General features: G+C 71.2%; 2 protein-coding genes across 2 annotated transcripts; one reads left to right on the plus strand and one right to left on the minus strand.

Annotated features, from left to right (window-relative positions):
- Positions 1-540: 540 nt before the first annotated feature.
- NPC1L1 (NPC1 like intracellular cholesterol transporter 1) lies at positions 541-10,673 on the plus strand. The gene is given in 18 exon segments (XM_072845970.1): positions 541-594; positions 908-2,433; positions 2,760-2,860; positions 2,941-3,113; positions 3,192-3,320; positions 3,404-3,586; positions 3,815-3,932; positions 4,744-4,905; positions 5,448-5,671; positions 6,070-6,159; positions 7,279-7,469; positions 7,549-7,676; positions 8,437-8,557; positions 8,667-8,957; positions 9,123-9,354; positions 9,657-9,770; positions 9,874-10,455; positions 10,575-10,673. Coding segments are annotated over 18 exon segments (4,518 nt in total).
- An 817-nt stretch (positions 10,674-11,490) lies between these two features.
- LOC140643826 (small ribosomal subunit protein uS3m-like) lies at positions 11,491-13,596 on the minus strand. The gene is made up of 4 exons (XM_072846083.1): positions 13,546-13,596; positions 12,738-12,812; positions 12,532-12,643; positions 11,491-11,830 (listed from the first exon to the last, which is right to left on the minus strand). The coding sequence occupies exons 1-4, from the start codon at positions 13,576-13,578 to the stop codon at positions 11,547-11,549; spliced, it is 504 nt and encodes a 167-aa protein (XP_072702184.1). The 5' UTR covers positions 13,579-13,596; the 3' UTR covers positions 11,491-11,546.
- Between the last annotated feature and the right edge of the window lie 1,303 nt (positions 13,597-14,899).

Here is a 14,899-nt window from a genome sequence, read left to right on the forward strand (position 1 = left end):
CTCTGGTGCCGGCACCCCTCCCGTGGGCACGGCAGCCCCGCTTCGGTAACGGCGGAGGTTTTACAGCCGGCGCGGCAGGGCGGCAGCCGGTTTCTCTTGCCCCTGGCTCCCGGTGGCCTGGCACGCGCCGCCGGCACCGCAAAAGCGCCCGTGTGCCCGATGCCGGGCTGGTGGGACGAGTTTCCGCCGGCCGGCGCGACCGCTGCCCTTCCTTCTCCACCCGGTGCAACCCACGACCCCGCGGGGCGTCCTGGGTGGGCACGTGCTCCAAAACTCCCCCTTTTTCGCCTCAAGGCTCTGCCGGGGAAGCGGGGTGCCTCCTCCCGGGGCAGGGGAGCACCCAGGCACCTCCCCGGCGGGCATGCGTCGGCTGGCCGCGGCTATTGATCGCGGTTAATGATCACAAGGGCTTTACAGCTCCGGCGAGGGCTGATTGGCTTCGGTGCTATCAGGCCAGAAGACCTCACCGGCGGGCAACCGCCCAGGGGGTAAGGGGTCTTATAGGTGCCGGGCAAAGCCGGCAGCACCCTTTTGCACAGGATGCCGGGGTCCGTCGCGCTGACGGGCGCGGTGCTCGGCACCCTCCTGGTGCTGGTAGGTGCCTGGGGGTTGGCACGGCTGTGCCGGAGGGGTGCCGGGGGCCGGGACGTGGTGGCAAAGCCATGGCGGTGCCCGTGGGGTGAGGCGTGGAGGGGCTGGGGTGGCAGAGCAGGGGAGATGCCAGCGCCGTGCCCGGCACGGTGCCGGTCGGGTGCCGTTTGGAGGGGCTGGGGGTGGCAGAGCCGGCGGGACGCCGGCGTGGTGGCCACCGCGGTGCTCATCAGGTGCCGTTTGGAGGGGCTGGGTGTCGTGCCCCATGGGACAACGGCGCCGCCCCCCGACCCCCCCCCCCCCGCCATCGCCGCAGGCCGCGCCGACGTTGACTCCCCTCCACCGCGCCGGTTACTGTGCCTTCTACGGCGAATGCGGTCGCAACCCGGAGGTGAACATCTCGCTGGTGCCCTCCAAAGTGCCCTGCCTCTCCAACACGCCGGCGCGGGTGGCCACGGGCGCGCTGCTGACGCTGCTCCGCACCGTCTGCCCCGAGCTGGTGCGGGAGAACGAGACGACGCGGGTTTGCTGCTCCTTGGCGCAACTCGGAGCCCTCCAGCTCAGCGTGGCGCTCTCCGGCACCGTCCTCTCCCGCTGCCCGGCGTGTGCCAGGAATTTCGCCAACCTTTACTGCAACAACATCTGCAGCCCCGACCAGAGCCTCTTCACCAACGTCACCCGCGTCGTCAACCGCACGGTGCAGGGGCTGCCCCAGCGCGCCGTCGTGGAGTACCAGTGCTTTTACCAGAAGGATTTCGCCGACGCCTCTTTCACCTCCTGCCGGGGCGTCCGGTTACCGGCTACCGGCGGTTACGCCATCGATACCATGTGCGGGCGTTACGGCGCCCGGCTCTGCACCACCCAGCGCTGGTTGGATTTCCAAGGGGATAAAAACAACGGCTTGGCGCCGCTGCAGATCGACTTCCAGCTGGTGCCCAACGGCACCCGGCCCGGCGATGCCGTCGTGCCGCTGGGCGGGCGGGCCTGGCGCTGCAACCAGGCTCTCAGCGCCCAGGAGCAGCCTTGCTCTTGCCAGGACTGCGCCGAATCCTGCCCGCCGCTGGTTGCCCCCCCCGACCCGCCGCCCCCCTTCCGCCTGGGCGACGCCGACGGCGCCTTGGTCCTCTGCGGGCTGCTCTTCGGCCTCCTCGCCCTCATCTTCATCGTCGCCTTGCTGTGCCGGCGGTCCAAGAAGGATGCCGCGCCGCAGCCGGCACCGGCGCGTGCCGCCGGCTGCTCGGCGCGCCTGGGCGACGCCAGCCACCGCGTCCTGGCGAGGGCTTTCCGCCGGTGGGGCACGCTGGTGGCCGGGCACCCCGTGGTGGTGCTGGCAGCGGCGGTGGTGCTGGCCGGCGGTTTGTCGGCTGGTTTGGTTACCCTACGTCTCACCACCGATCCGGTGGAGCTGTGGTCGGCGCCGGGCAGCCGTGCCCGCCAAGAGAAAGCCTTTTACGACCGACACTTCGGTCCTTTCCTCCGCACCAACCAGGTGATCGTGACGGCGCCGGGCCGGCCCAGCTCCGGCTACGAGTCGGTGGTGTTGGGTGCCAAGAACTTCAGCGGGGTGCTGTCGGAGGAGGTGCTGCGGGCGCTGCTGGAGCTGCAGGAGCGGCTGGCAGCCACCACGGCGTGGGCGCCGGCGGCGGGCAGGGAGGTGACGCTGAGTGACGTCTGCTACGCCCCCCTCAACCCCACGAGCCCCGGGCTGCGAGACTGCTGCGTCAACAGCGTCACCCAGTACTTCCAGAACAACGGCACCCGCCTGGCCATGACGGCCACCCAGGCCGACGGCAAGGTGACGGGCACCGTCGACTGGCACGACCACCTCATCTACTGCGTCAAGTGGGTGCTGCTCCCCGGGGATGGGGGGGCGGGCGTGGGGCTGGGTGTGGGGCTGTGGGGTCAGTGTGATGCCCACAGGGTGATGGGCACGGCACCCGTGGGGTGCTGAGCTTTGGGGCTGGGGTGCTGTCTGTGGGGTGCCCGGCCCGTGGGGTGCTGGGCTTTGGGGACAGGGTGCTGCCTGCGGGGTGCACCCATGGCACGGTGCCCGTGGGGTGCTAGGTTGTGGGGCTGGGGTGCTATCTATGGGGTGCTGCCGGGGGGGTGTCGGGGCGGGTGCCGGGGCGGGCGCAGCCCCCGCTCACCCGGCGCCGTGTCCCCACCAGCTCCCCGCTCTCCTTCAAGGACATCACGGCGCTGGAGCTGAGCTGCATGGCCGACTACGGCGGCCCCGTCTTCCCCTACATCGCCTTCGGCGGCTACCCCGGTGAGCGCCGCGACGGGCGGGCACGGCGGCGGGGGTGGCGGGGATGTCACCCGGGGGATGTCACCCGCTTGTCCCCGCAGGCTCGGAGTACACGGAGGCCGAGGCGCTGATCGTCACCTACTCCCTCAACAACTTCCCCCACGACGATCCCCGCCACGAGTGGGTGCTGAGCTGGGAACGCCGCTTCCTCGAGGTGGTGGGCGACTTCCAGCGCGCTCACGGCCCCAACCTCTCCGTCACCTTCATGGCCGAGGTGAAGCGCCCGCTGGCTGGGTGGGGGGGGACACCCTAGGGTGCCCGGCACCCCCCTCACCCCTCTCCTTTCCGGCAGCGCTCGCTGGAGGATGAGATCAACCGCACCACGGGGGAGGACATCCCCGTCTTCGCCATCAGCTACCTCGTGGTCTTCGCCTACATCGCCCTGGCGCTGGGCGAGTACACGGCCTGGCGCCGCGTCCTGGTGCGTGCCGGGGGGGCTCGGGGCGACGCCGGCGCCCTGGGGTGGCCCGCCGGGCGCTGAGCGGGTGGCCCTTCCCCTTGCAGGTGGAGTCGAAGGTGACGTTGGCGCTGGGGGGCATCGCGGTGGTGCTGGGCGCCGTCTTCGCCTCCATGGGGTTCCTGGCGCTGCTGGGGTTGCCCTCGTCCCTCATCATCCTCGAGGTCGTGCCCTTCCTCGTCCTCGCTGTGGGCGCGGACAACATCTTCATCTTCGTGCAGGAGTACCAGGTCGGTGGGCACGGCGGGGGGGGGGACGACACACACCGGGGGGGTTCCCACGGGGACACCTTGGGGACACGGGAGTCCCCACGGGGCGGGTGGGCAGCCTGGGGTGGGGGAGTCCCCACGGGGCGCAGGGGCGTGGGGCAGCAGCCCCAGGTTGGGCGGTGGGTGCCTGGGCGGGGGGGGGTCCCCGGGGGACGACGACGGACACCCCCTCCTCACGGCCCCGGCCAGCAGCAGTCGCAGCGGGAGCCGGGCGAGACGCGGGAGCAGCACCTCGGGCGGGTGCTGGCGCAGGTGGCCCCCAGCATGCTGCTCTGCAGCCTCTCCGAGGTCATCTGCTTCCTCCTGGGTGAGCGGGGCGGGGGGCACGGGGGGCACGGGATGGGCACAGGGGCACGGGGGACATGGGGGGCACGGGGGCACAGGGGCACGGGGGGGTCACAGGGATGTGGGGGACATGGGGGTGCAGGGGGCACAGGGACATGGGGGGCATGGGGGCACGGGGGGCACAGGGGCACGGGGGGTCACAGGGATGTGGGGGACATGGGGGTGCAGGGGGCACAGGGACATGGGGGGCATGGGGGGCACAGGGGACACAGGGGCATGGGGGGCACGGAGTGGGCACAGGGACATGGGGGGCATGAGGGACATGGGGGGCACAGGGATGTGGGGGACATGGGGGCACGTGACGCACAGGGACATGAGGGGGACATGGGGGGCACGGGGGCACAGGGGCACGGGGGGTCACAGGGATGTGGGGGACATGGGGGTGCAGGGGGCACAGGGACATGGGGGGCACGGGGGGCACAGGGGACACAGGGGCATGGGGGGCACGGAGTGGGCACAGGGACATGGGGGGCATGAGGGACATGGGGGGCACAGGGATGTGGGGGACATGGGGGCACGGGAGGCACAGGGACATGAGGGGGACATGGGGGTGCAGGGGGCACAGGGACATGGGGGACACGGGGGCACGAGGGGCACAGGGACATGGGCGCTACTGGGGGGCACAGGGACATGGGGGACACGGGGTGGGCACAGCGACACGGTACACAGAGCGGGCGCGCCGCGCCCGCGGGCGTTGTGCACCCAGTGGGTGCGGCGGGTGTGGGTGCGCGGGGCGGGCACGGCGCGGGGGGGCTGACGGCGGGCGCCCGCAGGCGCCCTCTCCTCCATGCCCGCCGTCCGCACCTTCGCCCTCACGGCCGCCGTGGCCATCGCCTTCGACTTCCTCCTCCAGATGTCGGGGTTCGTCGCGCTGGTGGCGCTCGACGCCCGGCGGCAGGAGGTGGGGGCACGGGGGGGGGACCCTGCGCAGGAGGGTGGGCGCTGGGGGACCCTGGGGAGGGTGCCCGGGTGGTCCCGTGATGGGCACGGGGCGGGCGTGGGCGTGAGGGTGCCCGAAGCGAGCGTGGGGTGCCCCGTGGGTTTGAGGGTGCCCAGGGTGGGCGTGGGGTGCTCTGGGTGGGTGTGGGGTGCCCACGGGCATGAGGGTGCCCAGGGTGGGCACGGGGTGGGCACGGGGTGACCATGGGCATGTGGGTGTCCAGGGTTGGCTTGGGGTGCCCATGGACATTAAGGTCCCCAGGGTGGGCATGAGGGTGTCACGGGTGGGCACGGAGCGGGCGTGGGGTGCTCTGGGTGGGTGTGGGGTGCCCACGGGCATGAGGGTGCCCAGGGTGGGCACGGGGCGGGCGTGGGGTGCTCTGGGTGGGTGTGGGGTGCCCACGGGCATGAGGGTGCCCAGGGTGGGCACGGGTGCCCACGGCAATGAGGGTTGGCATGGGGTGACCTTGGACGTCGGGGTGCCCATGGGCGGGTGTGGGGCGCCCGTGGGTGCGAGGGGGCGGCCCGGGACGGGCAGGGGGTGCTTTGGGGTTGGTGCCCACGGCCGGGGGGGTGCCCGTGGGGGCCGCCCCGGGACCCCCGCCAGCCCGGCGCTGCCCGCAGGCTGCCCGCTTCGACCTCTGCTGCTGCTGCGGGACGGGCAGGGGGGGCCCCGGGGGGCCGGGCGCCCGCCTGCTGCGCCCGCTGCTGCACCGCTACTACACCCCCCTGCTGCTGCACCGCTGGGCGCGCCCCGCCGTGGTGAGGGGCGCCGGGGGGCTGGGGGGCCGCGGGAGTGGGGGGTCCTCGAGGGGCTGGGGGTCCTTGGGGTGTAGGGGTGACTGGGGGTTGGGGAGGTGGGGTGTAGGGGGAGTCTGGGGGTCCTGGGGGTTTTGGGGGGCCATGGGAGTGGGGGGGTCCTTGAGGGGCTGGGGGAGGGCATGGGGGTGTCAAGGTTCCTGGGGGTCAGAGGGGGTGTCTGGGGGCCCTGGGAGGCGGGGGGGGGACATGGGGAGCTTGGGGCGATGGGACATGGGGGTGGGGAGACGGGACCTGGGGAGCTGGGGGTCTCGGGGGGGGGGTGCGGGAGGTTTGGGGGGCCACAGGGGTGCTGCGAGGGGACCTGGGGGCGCGGGGTCCCCTGACGGTGCCGCCGGCAGATGCTGCTCTTCCTCTTCCTGGCCTGCGCCGGGCTCTACCTCACGCTGCAGGTGCCCGTGGGGCTGGACCAGGAGCTCGCCATGCCCAAGGTGGGGGCTGGCTCCGGGGCACCCCCGCCCCGGGGTGCAGGGGGCGAGGGGCACCCCGGGACAGCAGGGTGCCCGGGGCGGGGACAGCTGGCTCCTATAGGAAGGCTTGGGGACAGTATGGCCCCATATGGGCACAGCATGGGGATGGCATGGCCCCATATGGGGATGCACAGGGATGGCATGGCCCCATACAGGGATGCACGGGGACAGTACGGTCCTCTATAGGGCCAGCGTGGCACCTTATAGCATGGCATGGCCCTGTATGGAGATGCACAGGGGTGTTACAGCCCCTACAGGGACAGTATGGCCCTGTATAGGGCCAGCACAGGGATGGTGTGGCCCCTTATGGGCACGGTATAGCCCCATACGGGGTCATACGTGCACAGCATGGCCCCACATGGGGCTGACATGGCCCGGTGTGGGAATGCATAGGGATGCACAGGGGTGGTATGGCCCCTACAGGGACAGTATGGCCCTGTATAGGGCCAGCACAGGGATGGTGTGGCCCCTCATGCGCACAGCATGGCCCCATATGGGGCTGACATGGCCCTGCATAGAATGCATAGGGATGCACAGGGATGGTATGGCCCCTACAGGGAAGCATGGGGACAGTATGGCTCTATATAGGACCAGCACAGGGATGGTGTGGCCCCTTATGGGCACGGTATAGCCCCATACGGGGTCATACGTGCACAGCATGGCCCCATATGGGGCTGACATGGCCCCGTATGGGAATGCATAGGGATGCACAGGGGTGGCATGGCTCCTACAGGGACGCGTGGGACAGTATAGCCTTGTATAAGGCCACCACGGGGATGGCATGGCCCCTTCTGAGCACAGCACGGGCATGGCACGGCCCCGTGTGGGGATGCAAGGGCTGGTATGGCCCCTATGGGGCCAGCGTAGCCCTGTATGGGGCCAGCACGGGGATGGCGTGGCCCCACGTGGGCACAGCACGGCCACCGTGGAGCCGACGGCCCCGTACGGGAAAGCACGGGGGTGACGCACTGGGCAGGGGTGGTGTGGGGACGGGGAGACGCCATCCGGGGCCCACCAGGACCCTATGGGTGCCATGGGTGGGTGCCGGCGCCCTGGCTGAGGGGGGTGGGTGCCCCCCAGGACTCCTACATGCTGCAGTACTTCGCCGCCCTGAACCAGTACCTGGCGGTGGGGGTGCCCACCTACTTCGTCACCACCGGCGGCTACAACTTCTCCTCCCCGGCCGGCACCAACGGCATCTGCTCCAGCGCCGGCTGCGCCACCGACTCCCTCACCAACTCCATCCAGTACGCCACGCGCTTCCCCAACGTGTGAGTGGGGTGGGGGGGCACGGGGCGGGGGCGGCGGGCAGGGTCCTGCCAGCCTCCTGCCAGCCCTGCCTCTGCCCAGGTCCTACCTCGCCATCCCCGCCACCTCCTGGGTGGACGATTTCCTGGACTGGCTCAACCCCACCGGCCGCTGCTGCCGCATTCACCGGTTTGGCAGCCTCAAAGGGGAGTTCTGTCCGTCCACCAGCAGTGAGTGGGCACCGGGGCACGGGGGACGCCGTGGTGGCCGCTGGGGGCACATGAGGTCTGCACCGTGGTGGCCGTTGGGTGTATGTTGGGTGCCCACCATGGTGGCCATTAGGGATACATGAGGTCTACACCGTGGTGGCCATTGAGCGTACCTTAGGTGTCCGTCATGGTTGGACACCCAACCATGGGGTGCCCACCATGGTGGCCGTTAGGGACACGTGAGGTCTACGCCGTGGTGGCCATGGAGTGTACGTTGGGTGTCCATCATGGTGCCCGTTGGGTGCCCCCCATGGTGGCTGTTAGGGATACATGGGGTCTACACCGTGGTGGCCATAGAGTGTACATTGGGTGCCCACCATGGTGGCCGTTAGGGACACGTGAGGTCTACGCTGTGGTGGCCACTGAGTGTACCTTGGGTGTCCATCATGGTGCCTGTTGGGTGTCCACCATGGCGGCCATTGGGTGCACGTAAGGTCCCCGCCATGGAGGTTGTTCCATGTATGTTGGGTGCCCGTCGTGGTGCCCATCGGGTGGACAGGGTGATGCCCACTGGGATCCCATTAGGCGTCCGTTGGGTGCCTGTGACGGTGCGCGTGGGATGCCCACCATGGGTCCCACTGGGATCCCGCTGAGTGCCGTTGGGTGCCTGCTGTGGTGTCCCTTGGGGGAGGTCTACTGGGTGCCGGCCGTGGTGCCCGTTGGGTGCCTGCTGTGGTTCCCAGTGGGTGCCCCGGGGTGCTGAGCGCGGCCGTGCCCGCAGGTGACCCCAGCTGCCTCGGGGGACAGTGCCTCAACGCCACGCGGCGCCCGTCGGTGGAGGAGTTCGAGCGGTTCCTGCCCTGGTTCCTCCACGACCTCCCCACCCTGCAGTGCGCCAAGGGGTAGGTGCCACCCTGGGGGGCACCCACGGGCGCCACCGGCAATGAGGGGGGGGAGCGGGCAACGCACGTGCTCTGGGTGCCTCCCTCACCCCTCGCCCCCTCCCCGCAGCGGTCTGGGCGCCTACGACACGGCAGTCAGCATGGACGCCAACGGCACCATCCTGGGTGAGCGTAGGGTGGGTGGTGCGGGGTAGGGGAGCACCCTAGGGTGCCCGGCTGACCCCTCCCCACCCCACCCCTCTCCGGCAGCCTCCCGCTTCATGGCGTACCAGCGCCCGCTGCGCACCTCGCAGGAGTACACGGCGGCGCTGCGGGCTGCCCGCGCCCTGGCCGAGGAGATCACCGCCACCCTGCGCCGGGTGCCCGGCACCCACCCCGACTTCCGAGTCTTCCCCTACACGTAAGCACCCGCCGCGGGTCGGGGTGCTCGGCCGTGGGAGGACGGGGTGCCCGGGGAGGGGTGCCCAGCCCAGGGTGCTGCGGGTGCCCCAGCGGTCGGGGAGCTGAGCACGGGCGCCCGGTGCCCGCGGCGGGGTGCCAGCGCGGCGGTGACGTTCCCTGGCAGGGTGACCTACGTCTACTACGAGCAGTACCTGACGGTGGTGGCCGAGGGCGTCATCACGCTGGCGCTGTGTCTGGTGCCCACCTTCGTCGTCTCCTTCCTGCTGCTGGGCATGGACCTGCGCTCCAGCGCCGCCACCCTCCTCACCATCGCCATGATCCTGGTGGACACCGTGGGCGCCATGGCCCTCTGGGACATCCCCTACAACGCCGTGGCCCTCATAAACCTCGTCGCGGTGCGGGGCGTGCAGGGTGGCACGGGGACCTGGGGCGTGTGGGGTGGCTTGGGGGGGGGGGGGGGCAGGAGGACATGGGGTGCAGAGGGTGACGTGGGGACAGAGCGGCCTGGGGCGTGCAGGGTGGCGCAGGGGACCGGGACACGTAGGGTGGCACGGGGACAGGCAGGTTGGCACGGGGGCTTGCAAGGGGGCACGGGGACACGGGGCAGGCGGGGTGCACGAGCGCGGGGTGGGCACGCCGCCGTGCCAGCCCGGAGGAGCACCCGTGGGTGCCCCCGGCTGACGTCCCGTCCCCGCAGGCCGTGGGCATCTCGGTGGAGTTCGTGTCCCACCTCACCTGCGCCTTCGCCCACAGCACCGAGCCCAGCCGGGTGGCACGGGCCGCCGAGGCCACCGTCAACATGGGCAGCAAGGTGGGCACGGGACGGGGGGCGAGGGCCAGGCGGACCCCCTCCCCGCCCCGGGGAGCGGAGGGACAGGGTGACCCGGCCGCCACTGACCCCGTCCCGGGCGCAGGTGGTGGCCGGGGTGGCCATGACCAACCTGCCCGGCATCGTGGTGCTGGCCTTCGCCAAGGCCCAGCTCATCCAGATCTTCTTCTTCCGCCTCAACCTCATCATCACCCTGGCGGGGCTGGCCCACGGCCTGGCCTTCCTCCCCGTCCTCCTCAGCTACGTGGGTAAGGCCCCCCTGTCCCCGCCCGGGGACGGTGCCCCGTCCCCAGCGTCCTCCCCGGCGAGGACGGCGACAGCCCGGCGCCGTCCCCTGTCGTCCCCGCAGGACCCAGCCCGCGGATGCCGGCGAGGGACGCGGCGGGGGACGCGGGAGGGGACGCGGCGGGGGACGCGGTGGCCGGCGCGGAGCGGGGTGCGGGGCTGGCCCTCAGCAACCCCTGCTTCGAGGCCGAGGCCGAGGCCACGGTCCCCGGGCAGGGCTGAGCCCCGCTGCCCCCCACCGCCCCCTCCCGCCGCTGCTTTTTCTACTGCTGTCGTATTTAAACTGGTTTTCTCACATTCGGGACTGGGTTTAACTGGGACGGGCGGGGGGGGCTGGGGCAGCTTATACAGAAACTGCACCTTGGCTCCGAAGCGTCGCGAGGTCTGTGCGGGACGGGGACACGGGGACAGGGTGTGTGGGGCACGCGGGCACCACGGGGACGGGGCCACATGGGGCACAAGGGGACGGTGGGGACAAGGCACCGGGCGCTGTGGGGACAGAGCCCCGTGGGGCACACGAGCGCCACAGGGACAGGGACGTGTGGGGACAGGGACGTGTGGGGCACACGGGATGGGGCGTACAGGGACAGGGCCACATAGGGCAGGAGGACACCGTGGGGACAAGCCAAAGGGCATCGTGGGGACGGGGCCACGGGGACATCGTGGGGACAGGGACACGCGAGGAACACGGGCGTCACGGGGACGGGGCACAGGGACGCCGTGGGGACAGGGATATGTGGGGCACGTGGGCATCGCGGGGACGGCACCGTGTGGGGCACCGGAACATCACGGGGACAGGGCAGGGGACAGTGGGGGGACAGGGCCGTGTGGGGCACAAGGGCACCGTGGGGACAGGGCCCTGTGGGGCACACGGGCACCACAAAGCCGGGGCTGTGTGGGGCACAGGGGCATCGTGGCGACAAGGATGTGTGGGGCATGGGGGCGAGGCAGGGGTGGGGCACGGGGGCACCAGGGGACAGGGCCATGTGGGGCACAGACGCATTGTGGGGACAGGGACGTGTGGGGCACACGGGCATCTCTGGGACGGGGCACACAGGGACAGGGCCCTGTGGGGCACAGGGGCACCAGGGGACAGGGCCATGTGGGGCACAGACGCATTGTGGGGACAGGGCCGTGTGGGGCACACGGGCATCTCTGGGACGGGGCACAGGGGCATCACGGGGACAGGGATGTGTGGGGCACACGGGCATCTCTGGGACGGGGCCACGTGGGGCACACGGGCACCGTGGGGACAAGGCCGCGTGGGGCACAGGGGCACACAAAGCCGGGGCCGCGCGGGGCACAGGGCCATCGTGGCGACAAGGACGCGTGGGGCACGAGGGCGAGGGACGGGGCGCCCGGGGACGGGGCGCAGGGGCGCCGCGGGGCCCCCCCCAAACCCTCGGCGACCCCCGGGCGAGGCAGAGCGGGCACGAGGCCCCTTTATTCCCCGCCGCGGGGCAGGGCCGGGCGCTAGAGGCACTTGTAGGGCACCTTGGCGGGCACCGTCTGCAGCTCCAGGCGCACGGGGCACTTGTAGAAGCGGGCGAGCAGGGTCTCGGCGTAGCCCACCAGGAAGTAGAGCTTGGCGGGCGCCAGCCCCCGCGCCAGCACGGCGCAGACCACCAGCAGGTTGGCGCGGCGCTTCAGCACGGGCTCGTCGGCCAGGACGCCGGGGAAGGTGCCGTAGAGGAAGCGGCGCAGGAAGGCGTCCTCCACCGCCCGCTCCGCCGCGCCCGGCTCCCCGTCCAGGTTCCCTGCGGGCGCGGGGAGGGTCGGTGCCGGCACCGGCACCGGCACCGGCACCGGCACCGGCACTGCCGCGCCCGCCTGCCCGCCCCGCGCGTCCCCGTCCCCGCCGTGCCCGTGTGCCCCACGCGGCCCTGTCCCCGTGCTGCCCCACGGCCCGTTCCTTGCGCCCCACGCGTCCCCGTCCCCGTGCGCCCTGCCCCTGCGACGCCCGTGTGCCCCACGTCCCTGTCCCTGCAACGTCCACGTGTCCCCTCCCCACCACGCCCATGTGCCCCATCCCCACGACACCCGTGTGCCCCACATGTCCCTGTCCCCACCACGCCCATGTGTCCCGTCCCCATGACCCCCGTGTGCCCCACATGTCCCTGTCCCTGCAATGTCCATGTGTCCCCTCCCCACAACGCCCACGTGCCCCACACGTCCCCGTCCCCACCACGCCCATGTGCCCCATCCCCACGACGCCCGTGTGCCCCCACGTCCCTGTCCCCCCACGCCCATGTGTCCCGTCCCCACGACCCCCGTGTGCCCCCCACGTCCCTGTCCCCCCACGCCCTATAGCCCGTCCCCGTGATGCCCCCCCGCCCACGTCCCCATCCCTGCACCCCCCACCCCCGCGATGCCCACGGGTGCCCCGTGCCCCACAGCCCCCATCCCCGCCGCGGCGTCAGGGTCCCCCCCAGCCCCGGGGGGACGCCGGGTGACCCACCGGTGTGCAGGGAGGGCCAGCCCTTGCGGTGGGCGATGTAGTGGGGGGCGTGCGCCTTCTCGTAGGTCACCGGCTTGTCCCCTTTGCCCACGCGCACCCGCGCCGCCCGCGTCTGTGGGGACGGCGGCGTCAGGGGGGGGACACCCCCCACGGGAGGGGCGGGGGGGGGGGGACGGGGACGGGGACACGACACCCCCGGGGCTCACCTTGAGGCAGGCGGGGGTGGTGTGGAGGTGCCGGGCGGCATCGGGGACGGGGACGGGGCGGATGCGGGGCGCTGCCTGCGAGGTGACGGGGTGAGGGACGGCGGGCGGGGCCCGGCCCTGCCGGGTCCCCCGTGCCCCCCACCGGCAGCGTCCCCGGGGCACGCCACGCCTGCAGCCCCCCCGCCCTGGGACCCGCCGCCCGCTGTCCCCAGAGCGGAGCCACCACTGCTGGAGCCCCCACACGGGGTGTCCCTGTGGCCTCCTGCGACCCGTGTGCCCCACGCCCGGTGTCCCCTCTACCCCGTGTCCCCATGCCCGGTGTCCCCACGCCCGGTGTCCCCATGCCCGGTGTCCCCTGTACCCCGTGTCCCCACACCCGGTGTCCCCATGCCCGGTGTCCCCTGTACCCCGTGTCCCCATGCCGGGTGTGCCCCACACCCGGTGTCCCCATGCCCGGTGTCCCCACACCCGGTGTCCCCATGCCCGGTGTCCCCACACCCGGTGTCCCCACACCCGGTGTCCCACTCCCGGTGTCCCACTCCCGGTGTCCCCACACCCGGTGTCCCCATGCCCGGTGTCCCCAGTGTCCCCATACCCGGTGTCCCCACGCCCGGTGTCCCCACACCCGGTGTCCCCATACCCAGTGTCCCCTGTACCCGGTGTCCCCACCCCGGTGTCCCCCACGCCCGGTGTCCCCACGCCCGGTGTCCCCCACGCCCGGTGTCCCCCACCCCGGTGTCCCACCCCGGTGTCCCCGGTGTCCCCACGCCCGCTCCCCCGCTCCCCCCCTCCCCGTCCCCTCCCTCACCCGCAGCGCCCGGGCAGCCGCGGGCGCCGCCATCTTGGCACGGCGGGGCGGGGCGGGCGGTGCGCCCTGGCGGCTGGAGGCCGCGGGGGAGGAATGGGGGAGGGGGGACTGGAGGGGACTGGGGATAACGGGGGTACTGGGAGCACTGGGGGACTGGGAGCACTGGGAGTACTGGGGGTAACGGGGGTACTAGGAGCACTGGGGGACTGGGGGTAACGGGGGTACTGGGAGCACTGGGGGACTGGGGGGTACTGGGGGTAACGGGGGTACTGGGCGCACTGGGGGACTGGGAGCACTGGGGGTAACGGGGGTAGCGGAGGGTACAGGGGGATACTGGGGATACTGGGGGTACTGGGTTTAATGGGGGTACTGGGAACACTGGAGGTACTGGGAGTAATGGGGGGTATGGGGGAAACTGAGGGTAATAGTGGTACTGGGAGCACTGGGGGATACTGGGAGGTACTGGGGGCACGGGGGTAATTGGGGACACTGGGGGCACTGGGGGATACTAGGGGTAATAGGGGGATACTGGGAGCACTGGGGGTTATTGGGGGCACTGGGGGTAGTAGGGATAATGGGGGGTAATGGGGGATAATGGGGGAGACTGGGGGTACTGGATTTAGTGGGGGTACTGGGAGCACTGGAGGTACTGGGAGTAATGGGGGTAATGGGGGTACTGGGAGCACTGGGGGTAATGGGGGTAACAGGGGTTACTGGGGGTAATGGGAGTAATGGGGGTACTGGGGGTAATGGGGGTAGCGGGGGTACAGGGGATACTGGGGAAACTGGGGGTACTGGGCTTAATGGGGGTACTGGGAGCACTGGAGGTACTGGGAGTAATGGGGCACACTTGGGGGCACTGGGGGTAATGGGGGTACTGGGGAAACTGGGGGTAATGGGGTTAATGGGGTACCGGGGAAACTGAGGGTAATAGGGTACTGGGAGCACTGGGGATACTGGGAGATACTGGGAATTACTGGGGGGCACAGGGGGTAATGAGGGACACTGGGGGTTACTGGGGGCACTGGAGGATACTGGGGTTACAGGGGCACTAGGGGATACGGGGGTACTGGGAATAATGGGGGTACTGGGGGATACTGGGGAAACTGGGGGTACTGGGATCACGGGGGTATTGGGAGTAATGGGGGTACTGGGGGATACTGGGGAAACTGAGGGTAATACTGGTACTGGGAGCACTGAGGGTACTGGGGGTAATGGGGAGACTGAGGGTAGTAGACGTACTGGGGGTACTGGGAGCACTGGGGGGTAATGGGGGTGCTGGGAGCTACTGGAGGGCACTGGGGGTAATGGGGGACACTGGGGGATACTGAGAGATACTGGAGGTTACTGGGGG

The sequence above is a fragment of the Ciconia boyciana genome, chromosome 25 (assembly GCF_034638445.1).
Source record: "Ciconia boyciana chromosome 25, ASM3463844v1, whole genome shotgun sequence".
Lineage (NCBI taxonomy): Eukaryota > Metazoa > Chordata > Aves > Ciconiiformes > Ciconiidae > Ciconia > Ciconia boyciana.

Bases quoted from the DNA above. Each gene is read 5' to 3' on its own strand.
- LOC140643826 (XM_072846083.1), bottom strand. From the start codon at position 13,578: ATGGCGGCGCCCGCGGCTGCCCGGGCGCTGCGG. The intron at 12,644-12,737 runs GTGAGCCCCGGG...CCGTCCCCACAG, and splicing joins CCACCCCCGCCTGCCTCAAG to ACGCGGGCGGCGCGGGTGCG. The intron at 11,831-12,531 runs GTGGGTCACCCG...CCGCGCCCGCAG, and splicing joins CTGGCCCTCCCTGCACACCG to GGAACCTGGACGGGGAGCCG.